Below are 27,573 nucleotides of genomic sequence, written 5' to 3'. Positions count from 1 at the left end.
AGCCTTATCAAAAAAGGTCTTGGTAAACACTGGGTTTTAATTATTTATAAAAAAAAAAAAATACAGGTACAGCTAACTCTGTTCTAGTGAGATGTTTATATACACATATGGTAAACGAACTGAGAATCAAACTTATTGTATTAAAGTTGTAAAAAAAACTACATCCTTTAGGTATACAAAAAAGTCCTCGTATCAGACATCTCTATTATTCTACTTCATCAGAGAAACATTCACAAGAACTCAAACTGGGACAGAAGCAGACACAGATGTGCAGCCAAAGTTAAAATAACTCTTACCAAGCAGCAGTGTGCTGCAGAGCAGATCCTGGGAAAATGTGACCTGTGGTTCCCTCATCAAAGTGCAGGTGTCCACAAAGGTTGCCAAGAAATGTCTTTTTTGATGTGTTGCATTGATGTTATCCTGGCGTGTGTGTGTGTGTGTGTGTGTGTGACCTTCCTGTGTGATCTACTTGGAACAGTTTGTATTGTGACTGCACAAAAACCACAACACTGTTTGACTAAATATCATGTTAGGCCTGGGTTATGGTCTCTGTGAACTAGTTCTTAAGAAATGTTTGTCCACCACATGGGAAATCCAGTGTTTATTCTCATTGTCAATGGTGAAAAGTAGGCTCTTATGCAGTTGGGGACGTGGTTATGATGGCACGCATTTTCAGACTTGTTCTACAGGCAGACACGACAAAATGTCACATGTGCATGAGTAACAAAGGGGAAAAAAAGGAAGGCTAACAATAATAATAATAATAATAATAATAATGGATTGGATTTATATAGCGCTTTTCAAGGCACCCAAAGCGCTTTACAATGCCACTATTCATTCACTCTCGCATTCACACACTGGTGGAGGCAAGCTACGGTTGTAGCCACAGCTGCCCTGGGGCAGACAGAAGCGAGGCTGCCATATCGCGCCATTGGCCCCTCTGGCCAACACCAACACTTCTAGAATTAGAAGTGCAGTTCTAACTTTGGGCTCCTCTCCCACCTTCCTGCACCATTGGCCAGTGTGAATGTCAAATCATCCCATTGTTAAAGCTAACGGGTGATGGGGATGTTTAAATCTTTACCATGGACTATATATAGAAGAAGGGATGGGCCTACACGATGAAAGGGGAAGCAAATGTGGACGTGCCTAACATCTGCATTATTTATAATAGCCAGCAGGTGGCGACTCTTCTGGTTGGATAAAATAAATCTAGGATTTTATGGGAAGATTACCCTTCAGCTCCCTTGCTCTATGACCTCAATAAACCCTTTCCTAATGTGTCTTTGGGTTCAGTGGCTATTTTAAATTCTTACTGAATATGTTTGAAATGTATTTTGCAAATTATGAAACCCACTGTAGTCAAAGAGGATTATAAAGCAGTTATGGTTCAGGGCTGGTCTATAGGAGACATTATGGTGTCTTCACGAGTTAGTATCCTAACCCTAAGCCTCAGCAATATGCTCCTTGATCTTGGAGAGCAAAAAATTATTCCAAGCCTTAAAAGCCATTTTTTGTCTGTCTCTAAAAGTAACAGAGTTAGGGTTAGACAAAACCTGAGCCCAGTGTTAAGATACTGCCAGTTCATGTATGTACAGGTATGTTTGTGAAAATTCTCAATCATCTAGGTCATTGTAGTCTAAGGAGCTTGGAAAGAAAAGTATCTGGACTTCTTTACATTTCTTGAAGATATTTCATCCGAGAAGCTTCTTCAGTTCTAAGAACAACTGGTGCTGTGTCCCAGATTTTAGGCGCTATAATCCCTATGGGAGTGTACCTAAGGCTATGTCCACACTAGCCCGGATAAATTTGAAAACGGCTTTTTCGTCTGAAAACGCTCCGCGTCCACACTATTGTTTTCAGTCGTTTTCACAGAGTTGTGCGTCTGCATTGAAACGGCCGAAAACGCTTACGTTCCAGTACTGCGCATGCATGAAACGTGGTCACATGACTGCATCACATGACTAAAATGTGTCATTGTTTTCGAAAAGGCTCCGGGTTCACTGTCCACGCTGCGACGCGAAAACGGCATTTTCTAATGTATCCGCTTTGGAGAGCGTTTTCAAAACGCTGCGTTTTCCTTGAACGAAAACGCTGTCTCAGTGTGGACGGAATGCCAAAGCGGAGAGAAAAAGATGCGTTTTCAAATGAAAACGTATTAGTGTGGACATGGCCTAAGAGGGTCATGGACCCCCTACTGATCCTCTACCTAATCACAAGAGCCAAGGAGTGAAAACGGGTGTGGGTCACAATCAGCCAAGGTTTCGGGTGAACCCATTGTGAAACCAACCAATTGTGATCACTTGCAGCTGACTTTCCTATTTGATTTTTCCTCTTTCTAGATCTGCCTCTGGATTACAAGTTTCCCAGGTTTTCCCCTGATAAGCCCTGCACCACCGGCTATTACCCTAGACCCCCGGATTCTTTGCTGAAAAGGTGTGAGAGTATGTCATAAAAGAAAAGAAACGGAAAAATAAAATCCTCCCTTACCCCTTCTCAGGAGAGGAATGTTCCTCCATTTATGCCCGTAGTTCCCCACCTGACCCCACCATCATCTATGGAGCACAGAAAACGTCCACTTTTCATCCTTTCAGAGAAACCATGTGAATGTAAGCCACAGTATCTCTCTGTAATAATGCATACATTTGAACATTGTTTTGTGGTTTAGTGTACGTGGAAATACGACAAACTAAGTGTGTGAGCGTGTGTGTATCTACATTCAGTAATGATACGGTGTTCTTATTGTTTTATGTGTGTGAGGCCTTCTCTTATTTTCCTTGGTAAATTGTTTCAAAATCTGAAGAAAAATCAAATGTTTTGCCCTCTTTTTCCTGAAGTTATTACCTCAAAAATGTGATTGACTGTAAGCAAAACAGGAGTACCTATCCCTAAAGATCTGTTGGAAATATTGTGTGAGTATTTCTGTAAAACAGTATTATTGTGTAGTCCTCTCTTCTGGATATGGTTTCACTGTATGCATTTTAGTAACCTTAACACGAGATTTAAGGTCTGTTGTTCCTACTGTGTCAGTTTAGTGGAAGATGTTACTCTTCAGGTCATTGTTGCTAAAGAACTAGCACAATACTGTCCTTTGTGATGGTTGTTTCAACAACAAAAAAAGAAAAAATCATAACTTGGGGAAACAATAATAATATGACTGATGATGACTATGCTAGATGTTCTTTGTATTACTTTTGGTGCAACAGTGAAATGTGCTCTTTGAGTGTAAAAACGTGGACTTCTACTTGTGCTTCATTTGTATTCAGATTGAGGTATGCTTTAACCGACTTCTGAATGGTTATTTTGTCGGTGTGCATAGACAGGTTGTGCCATAATATTTAAGGAACACTCGGTTTGGGAAGACTCCGCAAAGTCACAGAAGATTGGCATCAGGTTTATCTTTGTGCATCCAGGAAGTGTTTAGCATAGCTTAGTACTAAGTATCCCTGGTGCACAGTGAAGACCTTTAGTTGTTTGCAGGGATCGCAGTAAGCAAGACCTAATTTTGCCAGGGCTAAACTCTGTTTAATAGAATTTATGCTGGGTTCAGACCACTGATACATGAAAATAGCCAGACCAGAATGATCTTGAGTGTCTCACAATACTCCAGCAGAAGTACTTCTCACCTCTTCTGTGATGCTGACCCATAGCCCAAAGCACTCTTCCAAATGTAACAATGCGAAAAACAAGATAAAACATAGATAACCCATGCTTTTCTTTGGATATGATCTGTGTACTTTCTTTTTTCTTTTGTTAGCCTTCGATTCATGCCAGTTATTTGTTTCTGTTCTGGTGCATGTTAAAGGGTCTCCATTGAAGGGGATAAAAGCCAAATGTGAATCAGCTACAGTTTGTGAACACTTAGATTGCACGTGGTACCTTTGCACATGACTTTTCTATCTATCGTGCCAAATCGAGAATTCTTCCATGTCTTCTATCAGATGATTTAGCGTCATCTATTCAGTACAGTTCACTCTGTTTGGATTAATCGTTTGCACAATTAGGGTAGCTATCATTGCTATAGGGAAGGCAGCAGAATGGCATGGAATTCATGAGGTAGGCCTACTATGTGAATTTCAATTCCTTAGGTTTTGTGCCAAAAAGTAGATGCTAGTTTGTGCTAACCTGGACCCCGACCTGTCTCTATGCTAACCTCACAAAGATGATACTGGTCTAAATCTTCTTATCTGGCTTTGATAAAGTCAAACAATAGGATTTCCCAAATGGCAAAGTGTTCCTTTACAGTGGCCATCATCTCACAAGTGAAGATGGTATATTTTGATAATGAACAGCATCCAGCTGGCAGCATGTAAGTGAGATTGGTCATCCAAAGTGAATTATTACTTGTGCTGTGTGTGCAAGTGTTTTATGCATACAGCTGTGGTGATTGTACTCTTTGTTTCTCATAGACCTGGAAGATTTGACATGCGCATTTGCCTTATGTTGGATTCATTTGTGCTCTTAAGTTCTTAAAACCACAGGGAAAGTTCACTTCTGTGTTCAAGTGTTGGAAGTATTGTCAAAGAAATAAAATGTTCTTTGATTTTCTTACAAGTTGTTTGAGATTTCTTTGCAAACTGACGACTTTTGCTGCACAGAGTCTACGTTGAATGTTCAGTCTGGGTCAAAAGAAACACAAAGCTTACTTTGGAATAAATATTGATGAGCAAGATAGAATCCCAGAATCACTGTGTTGTCAGAAGCATCAACTTTGAAAAGACATTGCTGTGGAATTCAGATTGTAGGTTACTTCCTTGTTGAGATGAAAGCTTTATTGCATCAGAAACCATAAAGCTTGTGCAAGGATTCTTGTGAATTAAATCTCTGGTGTGTTAAGTTTGATCGTTTGACTGTAAATATAAGATGCATGCAGAGTTCACATGTTTTGGGATTCTGCATTGAGCCATGTGAGGGTGGAGGGGAGCATCAACTGAGCCTTACTTATCAAGTTGCACAGTGCACAAAAAATATACCAGATATATATAACAGATTAATAAAAATACTCAAATTCCACTCACTGAAACTGAAGCATAAACTTCTGGGATGATCTGTACCATGCAGCAGACATATTACTAGTCTGATGATTCCATTAAAATACAAAAAAAACACATTAGCACAAACATGATAAGAGCAGCTGAGTGACTCCAACTCCCATCTGTGCGGAACAGCAGACAGCAGTTGGCTACTACTGCCTAAAGTCATATTCATAGAGACTAGGCTGTAATCTTAATTTTTAATGCTGTAAAGTTGGGCGTTAACTAAAACCTTGACTTTAAATTTACAGAACGTGGTTTTTTGATCATTCCTTTCAAATGTATAACTCTGTCTGTAGCTATTAAACGTGGCTGGTTAGTCTTAATCACTAAACGCCTAGTGTCTCATATTTGATACATGACTTTTGAATCTCCTACATCATCAGTGTGATTTTTCCCCCAGATATTGCAAATATTTTACAAATTTAAACTCACATATTTAGTCATTTTTTTGTCAGGAGATTCAACAGCCAATCAATTTGGGGGAAAAAAAAGAATGTTCTGATTAAACTTACTATTTGAATATATATCCACGTTTTTCTTGCAGTTTACAGCAGCTCTGGTTTGGGGCTTTTCGTTCAGCCACAGTTCATTAGGTCCTCTTAAAGCTTCTCTTCCTGCGGCCCCTCCTCATTCGCCAGCATGACGCTGGCTCCGCACTCCACTCACACATACCTCCCTCCTCTCTCTGTGTTTCCTCTTGAAAAAAAGGGATTATTAAATTCTGCCTTTCAGCCGTATCAATCATCTTTTTGAAACCTGCTGCTGTGAGATGACAGCTGGAAGAAGTGACATACGGATTGTGAGCGCCGCTTCTGACAGGTAACGACTCTCCCCCTCACACACATTTGAGAGTTCCTTAAATCTTTTTAGTGGGCTACGCACGAACAAGGCGACTTTGTGCGTGCTCTGGATTATCAGTACCACCGAAAACGAATATTTCCGCGAGTGTCGGTGCTATTGTGTTGATGGAGGGTGTTTCCTGAAAGCACAGCTGCTTGTGTCGGCTGGTTTTGGGGTTTAATGAAACGCAGAAACTCTTTGAGCGAGAAGTTAGCTTAAAATTTTTAACGTTACTTTTACCGTACCTTATTACCTTACAAACATGAACCAGAGGAGGCAGCTCAGCTTCATACCTGAGCGTGACCGTGGAAAAATACGGAATAAAAGTTATGACTGTTTTCTAATAATTTATTAAACAGCACGTCATTCTTGGCGTACTTCACACTGGAATTAGCTAGTGTTGATAACGAGCTAACGTCCAGGACTTTGTCTTATTACGGCTGTAAAGATGTGCTAAGGTAACATAAAAACAAACCCGAAAAAAAACCAACGTAATAAATATGAGAAAATGCCAAAGGTATCAGCCGGTGGAAAATTACTGAGCTACAGCGGAGTAAAATGCTGCCAAAATACAAATGTGAGCAATTACATGAGAAGTACAAGCCCAACACTCAGGCCATGCCTAGTTTTCCTGTAAATTGGGGAAATTGTTAATAACACTGGAAAATATCTGTTAAGATGAAAGGTCTGGTATAATTTTAAAAACCTTCTTACTTTTCTTAAAATAGATCACTGTTACCAGGCTAGGTTTTTAATATAATCAGTGCAAATTCAGCTATATAACTTAGTTATATAACTTAACCTGTAAATAAGTCAAAGAATCTAAAAAATCTAAAATTATATTTATATTTTCGGTTGGAGACACCACAGGTGGCACTTCCTTTTGGCTTTACTCAGCCCTGGTGCTCTTCTGTTAGATGAACCTAGCCAATTCAGATCAAAGTCAAAGTCAAAGTCAACTTTATTGTCAATTCTGCCACATGTACAGGACATACAGAGAATAGAAACTTCGTTACTCTCAATCCCTAGATAAAATAGAAAATGAACATTTAAATATAAGAGTGATTAAAAATGCAAGTAAAATATTTTAAAGTAAAAAAAAATTAAATAAAATTAAATAATACAATACAATTTTACATATAACAAGAAAGCTATACAATATACAATATAAGGGTAAATGACATTGAGTGCAAACCAGGCAGAGTAGTGCAAATAGGCAAATAGTGCAAATGGAGATATAGTAATGTACGGTAAGAGATAGTGTAACAACAAAGATGGCTTTAAGGCAGTGAAGCCTTCAGTTCAGAGCTCAGATTCGTTTCATATATTCAGGTATTATCACCTATTTATCCATTGTTTTCTTAATGGAGAAATGTTTTTCTTAATTAAGTAAATCTACAGTAGTGATGTGTCGGTCGCGAACGAAATGGCTCTTTCGAGCCGGTGTTGTGCCAAAAACTGATTTCCAGTGTTTCTGTGTATTTTTTTTATGTGTAATATCTTTAGGTATGTTCGTAAATAGACATCGGTGAACAGGGTTTACAAAGGGGTTATATAGAGAATTAAAAAATTATCCGTTTTTCAAGTATCTTTACAACTCTGTGTTATTGTACTTACATTATAACCAATCTGGTCCTTTATCCCCACTTAAAATATTTTTACAGAACTATTGTAATATTTGCTGCCATTTCTGCTGTTGTTTCACTTTAAATTTGTTTAAAAGGAAAAAGCTGAAAATTTAAATAGTTAAAAGTTGAAATGTGAATAGTTGGTTTTTGTATTATATGATTTATTTATTACATTTTATGTGGAGTGAATAAATAAAAGTATATTTACGGTGGCCCCTAGAAACAAAGTGTTAGGTGAGGCTGTGTGCAGGCAGGAATAGGACCCAAGGTGCAGACTCCGGAAACAGATGTGAACTCAAAACAACTTTAATGTTAAACTCAAATATAACATAACTGGAAAAATCAAAATAAACTTACACCGGAGGAATGACAGAACACACAGCTAAGAAAACGGTAGATCGCGACACAGACACTAAGAAACACAGGGCTTAAATACACAGAGGGAGCAATCAGGGAATGGGTAACAGGAGGGAAACACAGCTGGGGCAAATCAGGCCTAACGAGACAAGGGGAAGCAAAACCAGACACATTAACATCAGACATGGACTTTCAAAGTAAAACAGGAAACACATAACACAGACTGAACAAAGACACAGACTCGCACGCACTGCAACAGAGGGAACAGAGACGTGGGACCAGGGCAGACACAAACACTGACTGGACACGGGGATATAGCCACTAAGGACACACAGAGAACTAGACAAGGGGATACAGCTGACAGGGGAGACCGAGCAGCTAGAGAAGACAGAGACATAAACTATAAGACAGAACTCAAAGAAACCAAAGACTAGAAAGTATAAATAATATAATAAACTCAAAACCCCTGGGTCAACGACCCAGGCATCCTAACAGTACCCCCCCCCTTAAGGGCTGGCTTCCAGACAGCCCAAACCAAAACATCAAAACAGAAAAAACAAACAAAAACAACCCAACCAGGGTGGGCGGCGGGGGAAACAGGATGGAGGGCTCGAAACAAACCAAACAAGGAGCCAAAAACAAAAAAAAAAAAAAAAAAAAAAAAAAAAAAAAAAAAAAAACGAACAAACAACGGAGCCTGGAAAGCAACAGAACAAAACACAGGAACAAAGTCCAAAACAACAGCACCAAGGCCCAGGCATAGTCCAAAAGCAAACAAACAAAAGAGCTCACAAAAGGCGCAGAGGCCCAGGCAATAGTCTCAAAAAAGTTCAGGGGGGCCGGCCCGGAGGCTAACGGCACAACAGTCCAAACCCGGGCAGGTCAGGGGGGCGGCCCGGAGGCTGACGGTCCAAGAGCCCAGAAAACAGGTCAGGAGGCCGGCCGGGCGGGAGGCACCGACGGCGACCGAGCAGATCAGGAGGCCGGCCGGGCGGGAGGCACCGACGGCGACGTAGTTCAGGGGGCCGTCCATGACGGCAATGACGTCCAGTCATCGGCCGGACAGGACGTGCAGGACGAGCAGGCCGGACAGGGCGAGCAGGACGTGCAGGCCGGACAGGACGAGCAGGCCGGACAGGACGAGCAGGCCGGACAGGACGAGCAGGCCGGGCAGGAACAGACAGCATGGAGACCTCAGGAGCAGACGAAGCTGAACACTCTGAGACTGGACCAGGCGGAGCTGCAGAGGCTGAATCCGGACCAGGCGAAGCTGCAGAGGCTGAGGCCGGACCAGGCGAAGCTGCAGAGGCAGAGGCAGGACCAGACGGAACTGCAGAGGCTGAGGCAGGACCAGGCGGAGCTGCAGAGGCTGAGGCCGGACCAGACGGAACTGCAGAGGGTGAGGCCGGACCAGGCGGTGGTGCCGGTGGTGGCTGAACGGCCTCGCCAAAACCATCAGCAGACACTGGGACGTGCTGGCTGGGTCCTCCCGGACCCCCAGCTGACGAGGCAAGAGGCTGAACGGGCCCCTCGGATCCTCCAGCAGGAAGAGACGGCTGAAGCGATTCCTCGGACCCTCCAGCGGAGACAGGTGGCTGAAGCGGTTCCTCGGACCCTCCAGCGGAGACAGGTGGCTGAAGCGGTTCCTCGGACCCTCCAGTGGAGACAGGTGGCTGAAGCGGTTCCTCGGACCCTCCAGTGGAGACAGGTGGCTGAACGGGCTCCCCGGGCCCTCCAGCTGACGTGGCGTGAGGCTGAACGGGCTCCTCGGGCTCTCCAGCTGACGTGGCGTGAGGCTGAACGGGCTCCCCGGGCCCTCCAGCTGACGTGGCGTGAGGCTGAACGGGCTCCCCGGGCCCTCCAGCTGACGCGGCGTGAGGATGAACGGGCTCCTCGGGCCCTCCAGCTGACGCGGCGTGAGGATGAACGGGCTCCTCGGGCCCTCCAGCTGACGCGGCGTGAGGCTGAACGGGCTCCTCGGGCCCTCCAGCTGACGAGGCGTGAGGCTGAACGGATGACCGAGGAGAGGAGCGACGGTGGCGTCGCTTCCTTTTAGACGAGGGAACAGGAACCAGTGGAGAAACGGCGACCTCCTCCTCATCCTCCGACCACACAGCCGCCAGAAAAAAGGCAGGCGAACGGACAGGCGAACAAGGTCCCGGCTGGCGTGAGGAAGGGGAGGAAGCCTGCAGTGGCGATGAGGCAGAGTGTGCGTTGCCCTGCGGCAGCGGTGGGGAAGATGTAGTGAGGGAGAGAGCAAGCTCACTAGCCCTGACTTGCTCTCTCCAGGCAGTTATGGTGTTCCCCAACTCAGTGTCCTTAGCAAACTGGCTAAGCCGGGGATTATGCCGAATGATGGCCTCCACCGCGCTCAGCCCCACTGCCATGGTCCTTAAATCCGAGGACTGGGCGATGCGGTCGAGCAGGCTCACCAGCCGCTCCATCTCGCCGCTGAACTCTGAGAAAAAGGAGTCTGCAGGGTCCATGTTCTGGTTGCGATCTTCTGTTAGGTGAGGCTGTGTGCAGGCAGGAATAGGACCCAAGGTGCAGACTCCGGAAACAGATGTGAACTCAAAACAACTTTAATGTTAAACTCAAATATAACATAACTGGAAAAATCAAAATAAACTTACACCGGAGGAATGACAGAACACACAGCTAAGAAAACGGTAGATCACAACACAGACACTAAGAAACACAGGGCTTAAATACACAGAGGGAGCAATCAGGGAATGGGTAACAGGAGGGAAACACAGCTGGGGCAAATCAGGCCTAACGAGACAAGGGGAAGCAAAACCAGACACATTAACATCAGACATGGACTTTCAAAGTAAAACAGGAAACACATAACACAGACTGAACAAAGACACAGACTCGCACGCACTGCAACAGAGAGAACAGAGACGTGGGACCAGGGCAGACACAAACACTGACTGGACACGGGGATATAGCCACTAAGGACACACAGAGAACTAGACAAGGGGATACAGCTGACAGGGGAGACCGAGCAGCTAGAGAAGACAGAGACATAAACTATAAGACAGAACTCAAAGAAACCAAAGACTAGAAAGTATAAATAATATAATAAACTCAAAACCCCTGGGTCAACGACCCAGGCATCCTAACACAAAGCACATACTAACACGTACAAACTCCAAGCAAGTACCAACGACCGGATTTGGTGTGTGATAGTAACAAGTAAATGAACAATTTTTTAAAAATTATTTGAATATATATGAGTGCTTGTGTATAAATACACAAACAATACACATATGCTTTCAATTGTGTAATTTAAGTGATCTAGGTAGCTCTGTTTTGGAAGTTCAGTTAACGCTAGAAATGTGTTTTGGAGTTTGTAGTGCTTTGTCTCTAGGGGCCACTGCATATATTTATATATAAACATATATAAATAAAAACACTTTTTTTACATTAGTAATTCCTTTTGTGCATAATTTTATATTGTTGTTAATAATAAATTAATTAAAGCAACAAAACAACCTGAAGAGCCGGTTCGGAGCCGAAAGAGCCGGCTCTTTTTAGTGAGCCGAGCCGAAAGAGCCGGTTCTCTAAAAAGAGCTGGAAATCCCATCACTAATCTACAGTGATGTTAAATGGAGAGGGAAGGCAATCATCTCTGAAAAGCTGCAACCATGACATACACACCCCTCGCCAAGGAATGATTATCCTTTAAAACAGAGGAAATAAAATATCTTAATTACTGTGTTCAATACACATTTTGCAGATTATGTTTTTACATTCAGTTACAGTAGGATATCTTAACTATCACATGCTTTTTATCCTTTTACAAAATAAAAAAAAAAGTCATGTTGTAAAGCAGTGATAAAACATAGAAGTCAGAGCTAAGCTGCAGTCCCAGCCAATCAGCTCGTTTCAGTCTAAGGTCATCCCGTATTAGTCGATGGCTCGGCTCATACTTTTCTACACATTCAATTGGCAAATATCATACGGGGCACGCTAGTTAACCTGCTCTAGACTGTACACATCAGCTGAGCAAGCCGCTTTGCAACCCACCTCTGCCCTCCTCTTTTCATCCTTTTTTTGACCTAATTTATATGAGAACTGTTGTCACTGATGCCAGCTGTGCTCTATGCTTTGCTGCTGCCAAAAAGAAATAGACAGAAATAGCAGTGTTTAAACCTTAAATATCAACATAACAGGATTATCATAACTATGTAATATTTCTTTTTGTATAATATGCCAATTGTAAACAAACATATAAAAGAATCTGCCAAATAACAATATAAATAATATTATTATCATTTTTTATTCTGGTAGCTCTAATTTTGTAACAATCTTCTGTTGACTACAGCTGTCCTGACTGAGCCTGAATTTAATGAAAACCATAAGATAGAGAGCTTAAGATTTAAAAAAGAAAAAAGTTTTCTGTTCTGCTTGGTCCTTGTTATAAATCTTCCACCTTCGTGTTCACCACAGAGGAATGTGACGCCTCCTGAGGTCAAATGTCAGAATTAATTCCAGAAGGAGACTCAGCTTTACATTCCGGCTTGAATTTTCTTTCTTTATAAGATGCACGTCCACTTTCAGCCTGTTAGAACGGACTCCAGTCTAGACGTCTTTTAAATCACTACCAAATGCTTTTCCACTGGGGCTTTGCCAAAAGCTCCTCTAAGGTCATGGAATTTACGCTCATGTTTGGAGCACAGTCTCACTGTGAAGCACACCATTTTGGTTTAAAGCGTGTTTCAGTGAACCAGACTAATGTTACTGCAGTAATGGGCCATTTATGACCTCTAGGGCCTGCTCCTCTGGCCTGGCCTGGGTGTGCATGGCAAGACTTGTCTGACAATAGCAACGCCGACTTAAATCCTGTGGGTTTAAGAGAAGGTAAGGCGGTGTTTCATGGAAATTTTAGGCTATTCTTAAATTCTTGGAAACTATAAAGTCCTACTCTATCAGACAGTGCTGATCATTTCTAAACACTGCTGCTCCTCCATCAGTATGGAAAGGCCGGATCATCAGGCCTACAGCTGTATCTAATTATTCAAGGAATGCAGGGCTTTTGCGAGAAAAAAACCTCTGCAGAATATGGGCCGGCTTTCTCAAATCTTTCTCCCTCTTCCCCTTCTCAGCTGAGCTCCTTCGGCAATGCCACAGCCCAGTCTCCGATGAGAGGATGAGAACCTACACCCGCGGGGCGCCCACTGTCTTCTTCATAAGTCTTCTGTGGCCCCTGCTCTCTCCGGCAGCTGTAGCCGAGGTGGACCCCAGCGGAGGAATCCCCTTCATGGGGGGCAACTACAATGGTCATCCCATGCTGTACTTCAGCCGTGGGGATGTGGAACAGCTGCAGTACGCAGCTGCAGGGACTCACCAAGAGATGGCGAGACGAATCCGTGAGGCCGGGGAGACCATGCTAGAGCACCCCGAGGAGTACCTGCCCCCCTGGAGCCCGGCCGAGTTCAGCGCCCGCTGGAATGAGGTTTATGGAAACAACCTGGGCGTCCTGTCCATGTTCTGCCTGCTGTACCCACACAGGGCCGGGGCCCTCGATCTGGTCAAGGACTACATGGAGAGGATGGCAGCCCAGCCTAGTTGGTATATTTTCTGTTGTTTTTTACTTGTGACTGTGACTTGTGACTGAAACTTTTTGTTTACAGTTTACAGATGTTACTTGATATCTCTGCCCCACCCCCACATCTTCATCAATGCAGCTTTAATGCTAAACCACTGCTGTCAGTGGCTTTTTAGCCAGTCCCCTCTCTGGAGTGTTCCGGTGCTTCTCTGTGGGAAGACTCGTGGTAAAGATGCATTGTGGGCCGATAAGTCTGTAGTCCAGGAAATATGTTTAGCAGCTGTTTGCCCAAACAACCCCCACCCTCACCCCAAGTGAGAGGAAATGAAATATTCAGATGTGGGCTGAATAGTTCAGGCCTGGGTTGTGACTGAAGCTCAGGGTCCAGGTGACCTGACAGGGACTGCCTCTAGTTGTGGTTAGTTCTCCTCTGTATTGCATATAATCAGGCTAAGCTACAGTCATTTCCCTAACCAATCTTTCTTGTATTTCCCATGTTTTCAACTTGGTAATCCAGCTGTGGGAGCTCTTGCTTTAGTATGATGTACACTTCATCCTAGAGAATATGTTTCCATCATATGTTTGCTTCAGTTTACACAAGGTTAAGTAATTCTCAGGGAGTTTTGACACGACATTTGCCACCTTTGTATGGAACTTATGATTGTGTGGTTATGACATATGCAACCTCAGTGTTTGAGTGGCTGAACAGACCTGCAGAGTATTCACAATCAGTGCCATAGGGCTCATTATTATCGTTGGTTTGAATATGGCAGAGGGATTTTAGCTTTGCTGCATATCAGCACTTTGATGTCAAATTAGGTAAGAATGTATGATGATGACTATTTTGGATGTGCAAAGGAAACCACAGCAATGAGCTGTTTATATCAACTCTGAACACAGCATATATTATCTTAGGTGACGATAGGTTGCTACGTTCTTCAGGCTTTGAAGTTTCTCTAAGTATCAATTCAGTGCTTTTCACAGAGTTACATTCTGTTTGTTGCAGGAGCATTTTGTTTGAGGGTGAACAAAGCCAAATTCATCCATACTTCCCCAAACTAATAATTAAATATACATATTACTGTCAGTTTTTCAGGTAGAGGTATCCAGGTAGAGTTGAATAGCATTTTTCCCTTAATAAATAAAAAACGACATTTCATATTTACTCTAAGATCATCAACAAAGACAACTAAACGAGTGTGGCAAATTGCAAAAAATGAGAAACTAGGAGAGGGGAAATACTTTTCCACAGCAGTGTATCCGTGTTAATTTAATTCAGGAAGAAAACAAACAGAAACTATTTGGTCACAAACAGTTTTTAAGAATGATAACACAGCTAAATGGAAAAGTACTCAAAACCTCTAAAATCCAGTCATCTAAATTTAGGCTTTAAATGGTTTTCTTAGCAAACTTAACTGTTTACTGCAGTCAGCATCTTCTTTGGACACTCCTCTGCCCTCCTGCTACTGATAAACTATGTGACTGGGTCATAGCATTTAGTTTTTATTCATTCGTATTATGATTCAACAGAAAGTGTGTTTTTTTTTTTTTTTAAATGTCCTGTCACTCACCCTAAACCTATTGTGGCAGATGGCTGCCTCTACCTGAGCCTTGATCTGTCAGAGGCTTCCTTCCTTCTCACTGTCACCAAGTACTTGCTCAGAGAGGGTCGCATGATTGTTGGAGTTTCTTCTGTGTCTGCTTTCTAATTTACAGTATTATCCGGCTCAAGCTCGAGGTGGTTGCTGTTGTGATTTAGCACTATATAAACAAATTTTAACTAAATTGAACTTAATTTAAAATGTGAAAACAAAGTGATCTAAGCTAATGTTCTGCTTAGTCCCAAAGTCGTTGTACAAAGCTATATTTCTTTAGCTCCAAAACCTCTTTCAAGTTTAATTATAACAGTCAAGACTTATTGGCAACCAAAATTCTCAGGGGTAAATTTAGACTAGCCACTCGGAAATGTGTCAGTCTAAAATCGAAATGATATAAACACATGCATGTCTATGTTTTTATTTTCCACCTCGCCACATTTCCTACTGTGAGAAAAACATTAGCAAGTCAGCTGAATTCATCCATTCAGCCAATGCCTGGACAATCCTCAGGCTTTTCACAGTCAGCCATGACTGAACTTCATGCCAGTAGCCGTGCTTCCTTATTTCCCTAACAATTCGATTGAGTTCAATGGCCATCAGTTCTGGCTGGCAAATGCAAAAAGGCTGAAAACTGGATTAAAGTCATTCACCGCTTCCAATTCTACACACATTCTGTTTGAAAGACTAAAACCAATCAGAAGTGGTGCTTAAATACTTTCATATATGGAAATAGTGGCTTCACAATCTTGCAGGAGTCAGGCTCTCTACCTGTATAATATTTGTTAATCATCACCATCTCGGTGCTTGCTTCTCTTACATTTTCAAACAGTTTGCTCAACCTCTGCAGTTTTTGACTATTAATGGTGTAAACAGTGTTAATAAGCAAGATTTAAATCAGCAGGTCCTGCAGGAATGTTGGGATTAGGGAAATTCTTGTGTATAGTTTGAGTTTCCTTTTTTTTTACCAGTGGTAGGGGCGTGTCAAGTTATGTATTTCGGTAAACCAAAGAAGCTGGGGAAAAAGAAGACAGACTCATTTTGCAGAGCCAATTAAATTGTTTGTAATGTTGCTGCAGATCACTTTGTCGATACTTGTGAGATAGTCCTCAGTAAATATAGGGTGAATGGAATAGAACCATGTACTTTTTTTTTCTAGGGTTTTTAATTTATTCTAATGTATTCTAATTAGCCAAAAGGTTTAGCAGGACTTAGACATGCAAAAGTTAGCAAAAGAGCACAGTTAAATCAAAGTCTCCTCTACTGGTGGTCTTTAGATTTTTGTGTTATCGTACTGTGTCACCGTGCCAGTTAAAATGCCCTCTCTGGATCATCATTAGGATGGAAACAGACACCATAGATGTTTTACACCTGGTTCACTTCACAAACAATACATTTGCAATAACAAGTTTTAGAAATTAATATTATACAAATACAAAACAAGCTATAGCAATATTGCAAGTCCTAGTGACCGAAGAGTGTTTTTTGACTGCTCCAGTTTCTTAGAAATTTCAAAGCAGGTTTTGTGCACCACCCATGATTTTCTTCCCTGCATCATTTCCTCCCCAAAGGACTTCAGATGTGGAGAATAAGTCCATATTTCTAAGCCTAATTTGTCTTTCTTTTTAATTTATTGAAATCAGCATTCAATATTAAAGATGTCAAAATTGATAAATGTGATAATTGACTGTCTTCATCGCGCTACTATACAAACGCAGCTCAAGATTCTTGGCAGTACATGTTCCCAGTGGTGGAACATCATTATCTGTTCTGTCACTCACAGCAGAATTATGTTTCTCCCTTATCTAAACTTGTCAGTTTGTGTGTTATAAAGCATTCCTGTTGTTTCATAGGTGCTCAGTTTTACAAGAACAGAAAGAGAATCTCAGGTGAATTCTTCTTTAAAGGGACAGTTTAATCCTTCTCATTCCACTGCACGGTTGCCATGTTCCCTCCAACCACTGAACAGGGCCAGGGGGATTTTCCAGATTGGCATTAGTGCAATTTACAGGGCATTTTTCACAACATTAGGATGTGTGCCACAGTGCAGAAAAGAAAAGCCACTGAGCATGTGTTTTCACGTCTTAAGAGCACACTGTGAGTTTTCTACTTGGCCGCACTTTTATTGTGGTCACTGAACCTCTCGGGACCTCTGCAGAGTGGCTCCAGGAATCAGTCAGCTGTGGTATTCATGACCTTCAATTACGCCTGCAACAACCATGTTCCAATGAAGAGCTTCTACTTTGTGGCAGAATGGTGCCTGCCTCTCTGGTGCGTGTGTGTGTGTGTTTTTTTTTATTGTCATTGTACATGTGTGCCGGAATAAAATAAAAATAGTGGAATAAAAAGCAAACAAGAGAAATATATAAAATCAAAACTAGTGTGTTTTGGCATAATTTAATATCAAGTCCAACTCTAAGTTGGCAGTAACTTTTATTCTCTTTTCTTTTTTGTCCTTTGGCCAGATTTCAAAAATAAAAAAAGCTCTGATTTTCAAATGAATGAATATAAATTTAAGGATCCAGCTGAAGGAAGAATACCATTAATGCATTTTATCAAGTGTGTAATTGGGGCAGCTGGGGGTTTCTGCGAAGGCTCAATAGTGTGTGTCCATAGACCACAAAGCAGAGCTACCTATACATACATAACCACAAAGTTTAGAAGTTTTAATGGGAATTTTTGATCATTTTTGCACAAGTGCATTTCTGAGGTTAGAGACTAATGTGAAGGCCTGGATCGAAGTCTCTGCTCTAGTTGATCCCAGTGGTGTTCTGTCAGGGTTGAGGTGAGGACTCTGTGCAGGCCAGTCAAGTTTTCCACACCAAACTCACTCATTCATGTACAGTGGGGCAAAAAAGTATTTAGTCAGCCACCGATTGTGCAAGTTCCCCCACTTAAAATGATGACAGAGGTCAGTAATTTGCACCAGAGGTACACTTCAACTGTGAGAGACAGAATGTGAAAAAAAATCCATGAATTCACATGGTAGGATTTGTAAAGAATTTATTCGTAAATTAGGGTGAAAAATAAGTATTTGGTCACCTCAAACAAGGAAAATCTCTGGCTCTCACAGACCTGTAACGTCTTCTGTAAGAAGCTTTTCTGTCCCCCACTCGTTACCTGTATGAATGGCACCTGTTTGAACTCATCATCTGTATAAAAGACACCTGTCCACAGCCTCAAACAGTCAGACTCCAAACTCCGCCATGGCCAAGACCAAAGAGCTTTCGAAGGACACCAGGAAAAGTATTGTAGACCTGCACCAGACTGGGAAGAGTGAATCTACAATAGGCAAGCAGCTTGGTGTGAAAAAATCAACTGTGGGAGCAATCATCAGAAAATGGAAGACATACAAGACCACTGATAATCTCCCTCGATCTGGGGCTCCACGCAAGATCTCATCCCGTGGGGTCAAAATGATCATGAGAACGGTGAGCAAAGATCCCAGAACCACACGGGGGGACCTGGTGAATGACCTGCAGAGAGCTGGGACCAAAGTAACAAAGGTCACCATCAGTAACACACTACAACGGCAGGGAATCAAATCCCGCAGTGCCAGACGTGTTCCGCTGCTGAAGCCAGTGCATGTCCAGGCTCGTCTGAAGTTTGCCAGAGAGCACATGGATGATACAGCAGAGGATTGGGAGAATGTCATGTGGTCAGATGAAACCAAAGTAGAACTTTTTGGTATAAACTCAACTCGTCGTGTTTGGAGGAAGAAGAATACTGAGTTGCATCCCAAGAACACCATACCTACTGTGAAGCATGGGGGTGGAAACATCATGCTATGGGGCTGTTTTTCTGCCAAGGGGACAGGACGACTGATCCGTGTTAAGGACAGAATGAATGGGGCCATGTATCGTGAGATTTTGAGCCAAAACCTCCTTCCATCAGTGAGAACTTTGAAGATGAAACGAGGCTGGGTCTTCCAACATGACAATGATCCAAAACACACCGCCCGGGCAACAAAGGAGTGGCTCCGTAAGAAGCATTTGAAAGTCCTGGAGTGGCCTAGCCAGTCTCCAGACCTCAACCCCATAGAAAATCTGTGGCGGGAGTTGAAAGTCCGTGTTGCTCGGTGACAGCCCCAAAACATCACTGCTCTCGAGAAGATCTGCATGGAGGAATGGGCCAAAATACCAGCTACTGTGTGTGCAAACCTGGTAAAACCTATAGCAAACGTTTGACCTCTGTTATTGCCAACAAAGGTTATGTTACAAAGTATTGAGTTGTATTTTTGTTATTGACCAAATACTTATTTTCCACCCTGATTTACGAATAAATTCTTTACAAATCCTACCATGTGGATTCATGGATTTTTTTTTTTCACATTCTGTCTCTCACAGTTGAAGTGTACCTCTGGTGCAAATTACTGACCTCTGTCATCATTTTAGGTGGGGGAACTTGCACAATCGGTGGCTGACTAAATACTTTTTTGCCCCACTGTATGTATGGACTTTACTTTGGTGCACAGTGATGTTGGAACAGGAAGTGGCCATTCCCAAACTGTTTCCCCAAAGTTGGTACTCTTATGCTGAAGCATTAAGAGCACTATGCACCTCAGCAGCCGCTGACTGATTTTATGTGGCCTAGGCCACATAAAATCAGTCGCTTTCACTTTGTTACGATGCCACCAAAAGTTGACTGTGGAATATTTAATATTAGTGAGGAAATTTCACAACTGGACTTGTTGCACAGGTGGCATTTTATCACTGTACCACACTGGAATTCCCAGTGATTTTATACACTTTTGTCCATGGAAGTGATTGGAAAACCTCAATTCAGTATAGCAATATAGTGTGTTACGATAGTAGTGAAACTGTTTAATGCACGCCGGGCTGCAGGGCAGGGGATACCCCACTACTCATGCGCCATTTTCAGTCAATGCAAAGAAAAGTATTAAAAGAGTAGGAATATACCCATGTGGCATGATTTTGTTTTTAACTTAAAAAACATTCACTAAATCACCATTAAAAGCACTTGGTAGAAAGACTATCTGATGAAATGTCTAAATTGCACAATGAAAAAAATCATGTTGGTTCATATCAGACAACATGTATACAACAGGATACATATGTGATTGGTATGTATTGGCTAACTGAAAATCATTATTCTCCATCCCTTGAACATTTATTAAATGTGCCTTGAATATATTTTTGTATCTGAAAGTTGAAATCTTTGTAAGTCTGTTCCGTTTGGAATTTCCCCCCCTTTTTTAAAGACTTCCTGTTGCTTTCATGGCGTGCACTTGCAGCAGATTGGACTCTTTGTAGCCTGGTTGCTGACGTTGCTCCAACTAGTACCAGATGTTTTTGTAGACTGCAGATGCCAAAGCTTGAAAAATGAAATTACAGCAACATTATAAATTTCTGTGAAAGGTAGTACAACTACAGTGAAAGTAAACAAACTAGGCTTGATGGTTAGTCAAATTACCCAAAATGACAGTATTTAGGATGCTACACCCTGTGCTTACTTTGTGTCGCACTGAAGTGGAATGCTGCCTACTGTCCTCTTTTGACCCACTCTCTACAACAGAGGTGCAAACTGATTCTTAGTTACCACAATTCAAATTTACACAGGAGGTTTTTTCAGTTGAGATGAACAGATTTCTATTATTTGTTGTTGTTGTTGCTTTAGTGTTTAGTGATTTATCCTTGCAGCTAGACTGGAGGTGATAACAGGACTCTAGTCTGGTTTAGATCTTAAGACAGCCTTTGTGTAGATCTCAGCACAATCCATGATGTCAATTATTGGCTGTTAAAATGCAGTCCACACATCTGTAGTTCAGTTCCCTTTAATTAACCTGAACAGAATGGTTGCTTTCACTTTTTTTCTCAAAAGTAACACTTTGCAGTTCACACGTCAGCAGTCTTAGATCCAACCTGGAGAGAATCTACCCACGCTGCATTTCTAATGTCTCGTTTTGTTGGTACACTTGTAATTTTGCTGATAAATCCTATTTAGCGTCTTTATTTTGCTTTCAAGGAGACCAGCCCTTTTACAGCTGCTATGTTAATTAAAAGCCTTTGCAAAGGAAGGCTTTCTTGTTCATTAGAAGCCATTTGCCAGGATTTCGTTGAAAAGAGTGAAAATTTCATACTTGCAATTTCTTTCCACTTGCTGATGCTTTCCCTTCTGTTTGTCTGATCTATGTATTGCAGGCTTGTTAAAGACGCTCCCTGGGATGAAGTTCCTCTTGCACACTCTTTAGTTGGATTTGCCACTGCCTACGACTTCCTGTATGAGTACTTGAACAAGGGCCAGCAGGAACGTTTCTTGCAGGTGATCGGCAACGCATCACGCCTGATGTATGAGAAGTCCTACGTCCGAGGGTGGGGGTTTCAGTACCTACACAACCATCAGCCTACCAACTGTGTGGCTCTGCTCACAGGAAGTCTGGTTTACATGATGCAGGGTAAGTGTGTGATGATTACGTTTCTGGCTTCGCAGATCAGTTTCTTGAGTTTGTTGCTGTATGTTATTCTCAGTCTGCTGTGCCAGCACACCACAGAATCATAAAACATTGAGATATTAAAGAACTTCTCAGGAAAAATAAATCGTTTGGGTTTTTTTAGGCCTTCTGTGTTTTGTCCAGTTTATTGTCAGTGTTCAGACCAAGGTATTTATAATCCTCCACTGTGTCCACACAGACCCCATGAATGGGGTTTTTGCCATGTTCACATGCAGATTTTTCTGTCCATGGTGTAAAAGGTGGAGACAAACAGGGAGAAACAGCTCCTGAAGAAACAAACTAACAATAAATGGTCTATAGCAAACATTTATCTACAGTCTTCTGCCGAATTGTGTGATTAAAACACACATCATCTTGATTCCTTTTCTCCTTCGTAACACAGACGATGCCTCTGAAGCGTGTTTCAGTGCAATCCTTTGTGTGTTTTGGTTTCTGCTACTTCCACAGTTGTTCCATCACATTAGTTTCTCCCCAAAATATTTCTGTTGTGTTTTGTATGATTTATGTATTTCCGTTGGTGCTTTGTGTGCTTTTGCAGCCTTTTCTCTAATTGCTGGTGTTTTCTGCACACATGCACCACAGAAAGTTCGCACTAATTAACAGATTTAGGTAGAATCTATTTACTGAACACCAATGATGCTGTCCATTTGTACTTTATTGCTCACACTGGTGAGTGGTGATCATTTTGAATTGTGGAAAAAGCCACAAAAAATTCTGTTTTGTTTTCTGTTTGTGTGCCTCAAATGTTTTTATGAAGAAATATTTTTCCACAAATAGTTTGGAAGTTGGAGAGAAATCCTGCAAACAAAGCAAAATGCAGCCTGACTAGACGATTTTCATTTGTCTGGATTTCGTTGAAGGGATTTAGTCAAACATGGTCCAAAGTCTGATTCCGGGAATTCTTTAGGGGGATGGGTTACACTAACACATGATCAATTGTTTTGTTTTTTTACACGAATGTGAGATATTGAGACATTTCATGCTGTCATGTCTTCAACTTAATCTGCTTCCATGATGTTTTTCTCTCAGTCTGAGCCTCTGATCATGTAGGTAAACTTCACTTCCACCGTCTTGGAAGGCAGATGGAAAATATATGCACTGAATTCTTGTTCTGCACAACTTTGTAGTAGCACATAAAGCAGTACTAGACCTGCTGCAGGTTCCTGTTAGAGTAGAAGGACTGCCATGTAGACAGAGTCAATGTGGAATCTATCCAGCAGCTGGACAAAATCACCTTTGGGTAAGCAACTGAATGACATGCACAACCCTAACCTGACTGGGTGGTAGGGAGAACACAAGACTGAAAGCAGCATACTAGCTAGTTAGCTCCTGCTGACTGTTCAAAATATGAGTGAGGGGATTGTCCTCAAGTAAAATTATTGTTTTTGCTAAAACAGTGTCAGAATCTGTAGTTTTAGTTTTGGTTTTACACTTTATATGTTAGACAGCTGCCCCTTTTCTGGTTTCCTCCTCAGACTTTTGACACTGTTATTTAAGTTTCCCCAGTTTTTTTCCTTTCTTTCTGTCCTAGCAGTACAGGATTCTCTCTTACGACATTGTTGCCACTTTCTCCACTTACTCGAAAAAGGCTCTATAAAAAATATAGAAAACCCCGCATGAGCAAGTGCTTGGTGAGAGTGGGAAGGCAAAGCTCACTTTCAACAAGAAGAAACTTCTGGCAGAACCAGGCTCAATAAGCGGAAGATAGGATAAAGACACACTGTGGACGAGACCCAGTGATTAAGAGATTAATAATTACTAATGATTATATGCAGAGAGGTGCATAAACACATAGTGAGTGAAACCTCACTATGTGTTGTAATGTAAAAGGAATTGTTCCTCGCACAGAATCCTGTGGGATTCCATATTTAACCTAAGTTTACATTTACAACAACAAACTGGATTCTGTTAGATACGTATGATTCAAACCACCACACTGCAGTACCTTTAACACCTATGGCATGCTGTAATCGCTCTAATAAAATATTATAGCTTATAATTAACTAAGAAAGCTGGGTCAAGTGATGGCTTTTCATGTAAGAAATTAACTACTAATTTAACTGCCAGCTTGAAGGCCTGTGGTACATAGCCGATTATTAAACATTGAAGCATTAATTAATGGTAGAACTTCTCAGAGCAGTCTTGTAGGAATAGGGTCTAAAAGACATGTTGATGGTTTGGAGGAAGAATTACTGAAGTCAACTCAGAAAGATCAATTCAAGAGAAAGAGTCTCCAACCGATCAATGCTACTGAAAGTAGCTGTAGATAATGTTACGTATGTGAGATGGTTATGAGTAACTTTTTATCTAGTGGTTTAAATTTTAGCTTTGAAGAGATTCACGGTTCATTAGTTCATTAGTTCAGGTTAAAGGGATACTTGGCCCAACTATTTTTTTATCGGCCTGGCTACAGTGCTGCAGAGAAACCTAGGGTTCTTTTTATTTTCTTCAGTGCAAATGTATTTCCTTTTATAGCTATCCTTTTTAGAGAAATGGGCTGTGGTTGATTTGGAATGAGTCCTGTTCCCTATCATACGCAAATCATACAGTAAGAACACATTTGTCCTGTGTGTTCGTGTCATACATCTGATGGTGATTTTGCGTAAACTCTTTGCGCAGTTCTTTTGTGTTGCACATGTTAGTAAATGGGGGCTGCTATCTTGAGCATGTCCTTTGCAGAATCTGCCATGATTACTCCAGTTCACTATCTCAACACCATCGACTAAATATGTATGTGAAGCAGAAGAGGAAGGAAATCAAGACGTTCTCAAATTGTTTTCTGGCGTTTAAGATTTAGTCCTGATGTAAACTAAATTTAAGCTCAATTGCCGAGAACCACTGTGGTCACAGTGGTTTTATTTCTGCTCTTTTTTTCATAAAGGTTACCAACAAGCACACAGTTCTGTGACATCTCAGGAAAGTTGCAACCTGACCTTGTCTTGCTTGGTTTCATTTTACTCCCCAAAAATGACTTTGCTCCTGCTCTGCATTACTGAGGAAATACACTGTGTTTTCCTCAGCTTGGTTGCTTTGTTTATGACATATTTATTTTGCTTAAATGGTAAATGGTAAATGGTCTGTATTTGTATAGCGCTTAACTTGGTCCTAAGGACCCCAAAGCGCTTTACACTATACACAATCATCCACCCATTCACACACACATTCACACACTAAAGTGTGATTTACAAGCAACCTCATGCAAAGATGTGAGTTTAAAAACTAACTAGGGTGAAGAACTTTGCTTCCTAATAGTTTGGCAACACATGATCGATTTTAAGTGATCCAAAAAAAAAAACTGCTTTATTTAAGATTCTTTTTTAGCAGCTTCATTCAGGCGTCATGTCTAACGCTGCGCTTAATTCAAGCTTAATTTAGGCATGGCATTAAATTCAGTCCTGGCTCTGAATAACTGAAAGCTTTCCATTTATCGCTGCCAAAAACTACGTACTATATTTTTTCTTCATAGGTTATCTGACAAAAGCTTTTTGCACACTGCTGCCAGTTTGAGAATGAGTTAAAGATGTTTTCATCATAGCAGTGTACGCCCATTCCTACAGGTCAGATGTCAAAACTGGCCAGAAGTCATTTTATTATTTATTTGACACACAGGGTCAAAGAATTTTAATCAGTACAACAAGAGGCAGATCTGCTTACATAGACTTTTTTTTTTTTCAAAATAAACATGTATTAAAGAAACAACAGAAGAGTGGCTTGAGTTATACTGAATTTATTTATAGACATTTGAGCTTTTATGTGAAAAACATGGAACAATAATCTCTTCTTTGCTTAAACTTTGTTTAAGGACTGGGACTACTTCATTTGTTCAGTAGCTACACAGCTCTGTTAAAAAACTGCAACCAAATCAATTTTATTTTCATTCAAGTGTCGCAGCTTAAAGGCTGAGTTATGTTTATTTTTTTGTCTTCTGGGGGTTGATGCATGAAGTGATGCACTCAAGATTGTGAGCGATAATCACCTACACACAAATATTTGATAGTGTTACTGTAAGTGCTAATGTCTGCCTTTTTGATCTTTAAGGGGATTTTTCTCGTGTTTCTTCCTCTTCCCTCTTCAGATTCAAAAAAGCCAGATCACCACCAGGCTGAAAAAAAGAAAAGCGTTGCTGCGAGGCGACTACCATTCTGTCGCTTGCTTTTAGACGAGTATTTATTGATCCGTCCGTTCAAAAAGAACATGTCCTTGTGACATCTCACATATTGTTGTCAGGGATAAGATCATTTTTGTGTCAAGATGTTAATTTTGGTCCGTATTGCCTGAAACTGACCAGCTGTCCAGACAGACTGAAGGATTGCTCGGCGAGTCCAGGAGCATTAGTGGAAAGTTGCTGTTTCACATTCCTCTGGAGTGCAGAGTGAAAGTGCTCTGAAGGCTGAGCTGGCAGCTGTGGTTCCTAGCACTTAGAGCGTCATGCCCTCTGTCGGTCAGCTGTCCACAGCGTTAGACTCTGTGATAACAGCTACTTTATGTACATGCGTATGAGCTCACATGCTCATAGAGCCTTTTTTCCCTTTTTGTAAATGTTGGTGTACAAGTACAGTGACTTGTGTGGTGTGCCATCTTTTCGATTTCTGGATGTTCTGTGGACAACATTTAACTGTCACATCATACATGAATGGTGATTATTAATACCTCTGTACCTCACTGTAGTAAAAAGAAGCCTGATTCTTCCCTGAGAAGTTGGGGTGGAAGTAGGTTGCAAAACAGAATACAGATGTACAGTGACTGTTGGAAAACTTAAACTCTGGCTTAAACTCTGTTTCCTGTATGAAATTTGCCAACTGGATCTGTAGAAGGATATCAGCTGATGTGGGATGGGACAGACATCAGCTGATCTGCCAGGATTGTGGTAGAGCCTGACTTAATGGCTTGCCTGAACTAACGCTATATATTTTTTCTTTCTTTCTTCATTTCACAGCAAAATCAAATCAAAAATGTATCTATGTTCTTTTCTATATCGCAGTTTCCTTTTAAATGTGTGAAATGACGGGATGTGGACATTAATTATATTAAAGTGACAGACAGCTCTGAAGTTGGCTCCTGAACTTTTGTAAGCACTGTTTAAGCCCTGTTTGTGTAAATGTAGTCTTTGTGTCTCTGTTTGATGACTTGTAAATACCTGCTCTGTGCACAAAACCCAACCAAACCAAACCCATTCAGGGATGGCTCCAGTGGGTGGACCATGTCTCAGAGAAGGGGGGTGTTGTGGGGAGCGTGTCAGCCAGAGTTTGCTGACAGCCCGTGATTCCTCAGTGAACTGTGGCTACAGTGTTTATGCGGCTGCATGTTCTCATAGTAGATTCTGTGTGTGTGATCTGGTCTGTGTTTATGTCTAAAGGAGTATATATGGTACAGTGTAGCATAGCTGTGTGATGTAGCCACAGCTAAATATGGAAGCTTTCTTTAGATGGCACCCTCAGATCCATCAACAGGCAGAGTCAACTCTGAAATTGTTTCATGAACTGAAATTTAGATTTAGTTTTGGATTTTTTTGACACCATCTGAACTTCCTGTGTTCCAGGTTACCTTCAGGAGGCCTACCTGTGGACCAAGCAAGTCCTGTCCATCATGGAGAAGTCCATGGTTCTCCTGCAGGATGTGACCGACGGTTCCCTGTATGAAGGAGTAGCATATGGGACTTACACCACGCGCTCTCTCTTCCAGTACATGTTCCTGGTGCAACGCCACTTTGCCATCGGCCACTTCGACCACTCTTGGCTACTTAAACACTTTGCCTTTCTGTACAGGACCATCCTGCCCGGTAAAAGTGACACCACATGCTGCCAGCAAAATTAATTATGTGATTTTTTTTATTTTTTACTGTAATGGTTATATTTAGGCAAGCACATAAAAAGTCAGTAACCTGTGAGGAAGTGTTTATTCAGCTATGAGTGGCCTAGACATCTGGCTTATGCCTACTAGAATGCTTCCAGCCAAAGGCCTCATTATGTTAGCTTAGGCATAAAAATTACCTCAGGCTGCCCCGCTGGAGAGCACCCTCTCCTCTGAACTGATATGGGGCATGCATGCGTGTAGTTATTACCTTTCTGGATGTCTGACAAAGCTGTGCTGA

General features: G+C 41.6%; 2 protein-coding genes across 4 annotated transcripts in view; both read left to right on the top strand.

Annotated features, from left to right (window-relative positions):
- Positions 1-4,551, top strand: part of nt5dc1 (5'-nucleotidase domain containing 1) — an 80,543-nt gene extending 75,992 nt beyond the window's left edge. Inside the window, exon 12 of the mRNA XM_040027713.1 lies at positions 2,343-4,551. Coding sequence (XP_039883647.1) covers positions 2,343-2,455 — 113 coding nt within the window. The 3' untranslated portion in view covers positions 2,456-4,551. The remainder of the gene's footprint in view (positions 1-2,342) is intronic.
- Positions 4,552-5,698: 1,147 nt separating this feature from the next.
- The window catches only part of dse (dermatan sulfate epimerase), a 31,796-nt gene continuing 9,921 nt past the window's right edge, over positions 5,699-27,573 (top strand). The window contains exons 1-4 of one of the 3 annotated variants that reach the window (XR_005695255.1): positions 5,699-5,855; positions 12,973-13,438; positions 21,172-21,425; positions 27,022-27,261. Coding sequence is in view for 2 of the 3 variants with exons in the window: in XM_040027673.1 (XP_039883607.1) it covers positions 13,017-13,438; positions 21,172-21,425; positions 27,022-27,261 (916 nt within the window). In the remaining variant the exon portion in view is untranslated. Of the gene's footprint in view, positions 5,856-12,972; positions 13,439-21,171; positions 21,426-27,021; positions 27,262-27,573 lie in introns of those variants that run through there. The other 2 variants (XM_040027673.1, XM_040027680.1) reach the window with 2 other exon arrangements.

The sequence above is a fragment of the Simochromis diagramma genome, unplaced genomic scaffold, assembly GCF_900408965.1.
Source record: "Simochromis diagramma unplaced genomic scaffold, fSimDia1.1 OVJJ01000746.1, whole genome shotgun sequence".
NCBI classification, from domain to species: domain Eukaryota; kingdom Metazoa; phylum Chordata; class Actinopteri; order Cichliformes; family Cichlidae; genus Simochromis; species Simochromis diagramma.
Note: the sequence above shows the minus strand (reverse complement) of the source record. Positions and strands in the feature narration are given on the sequence as shown.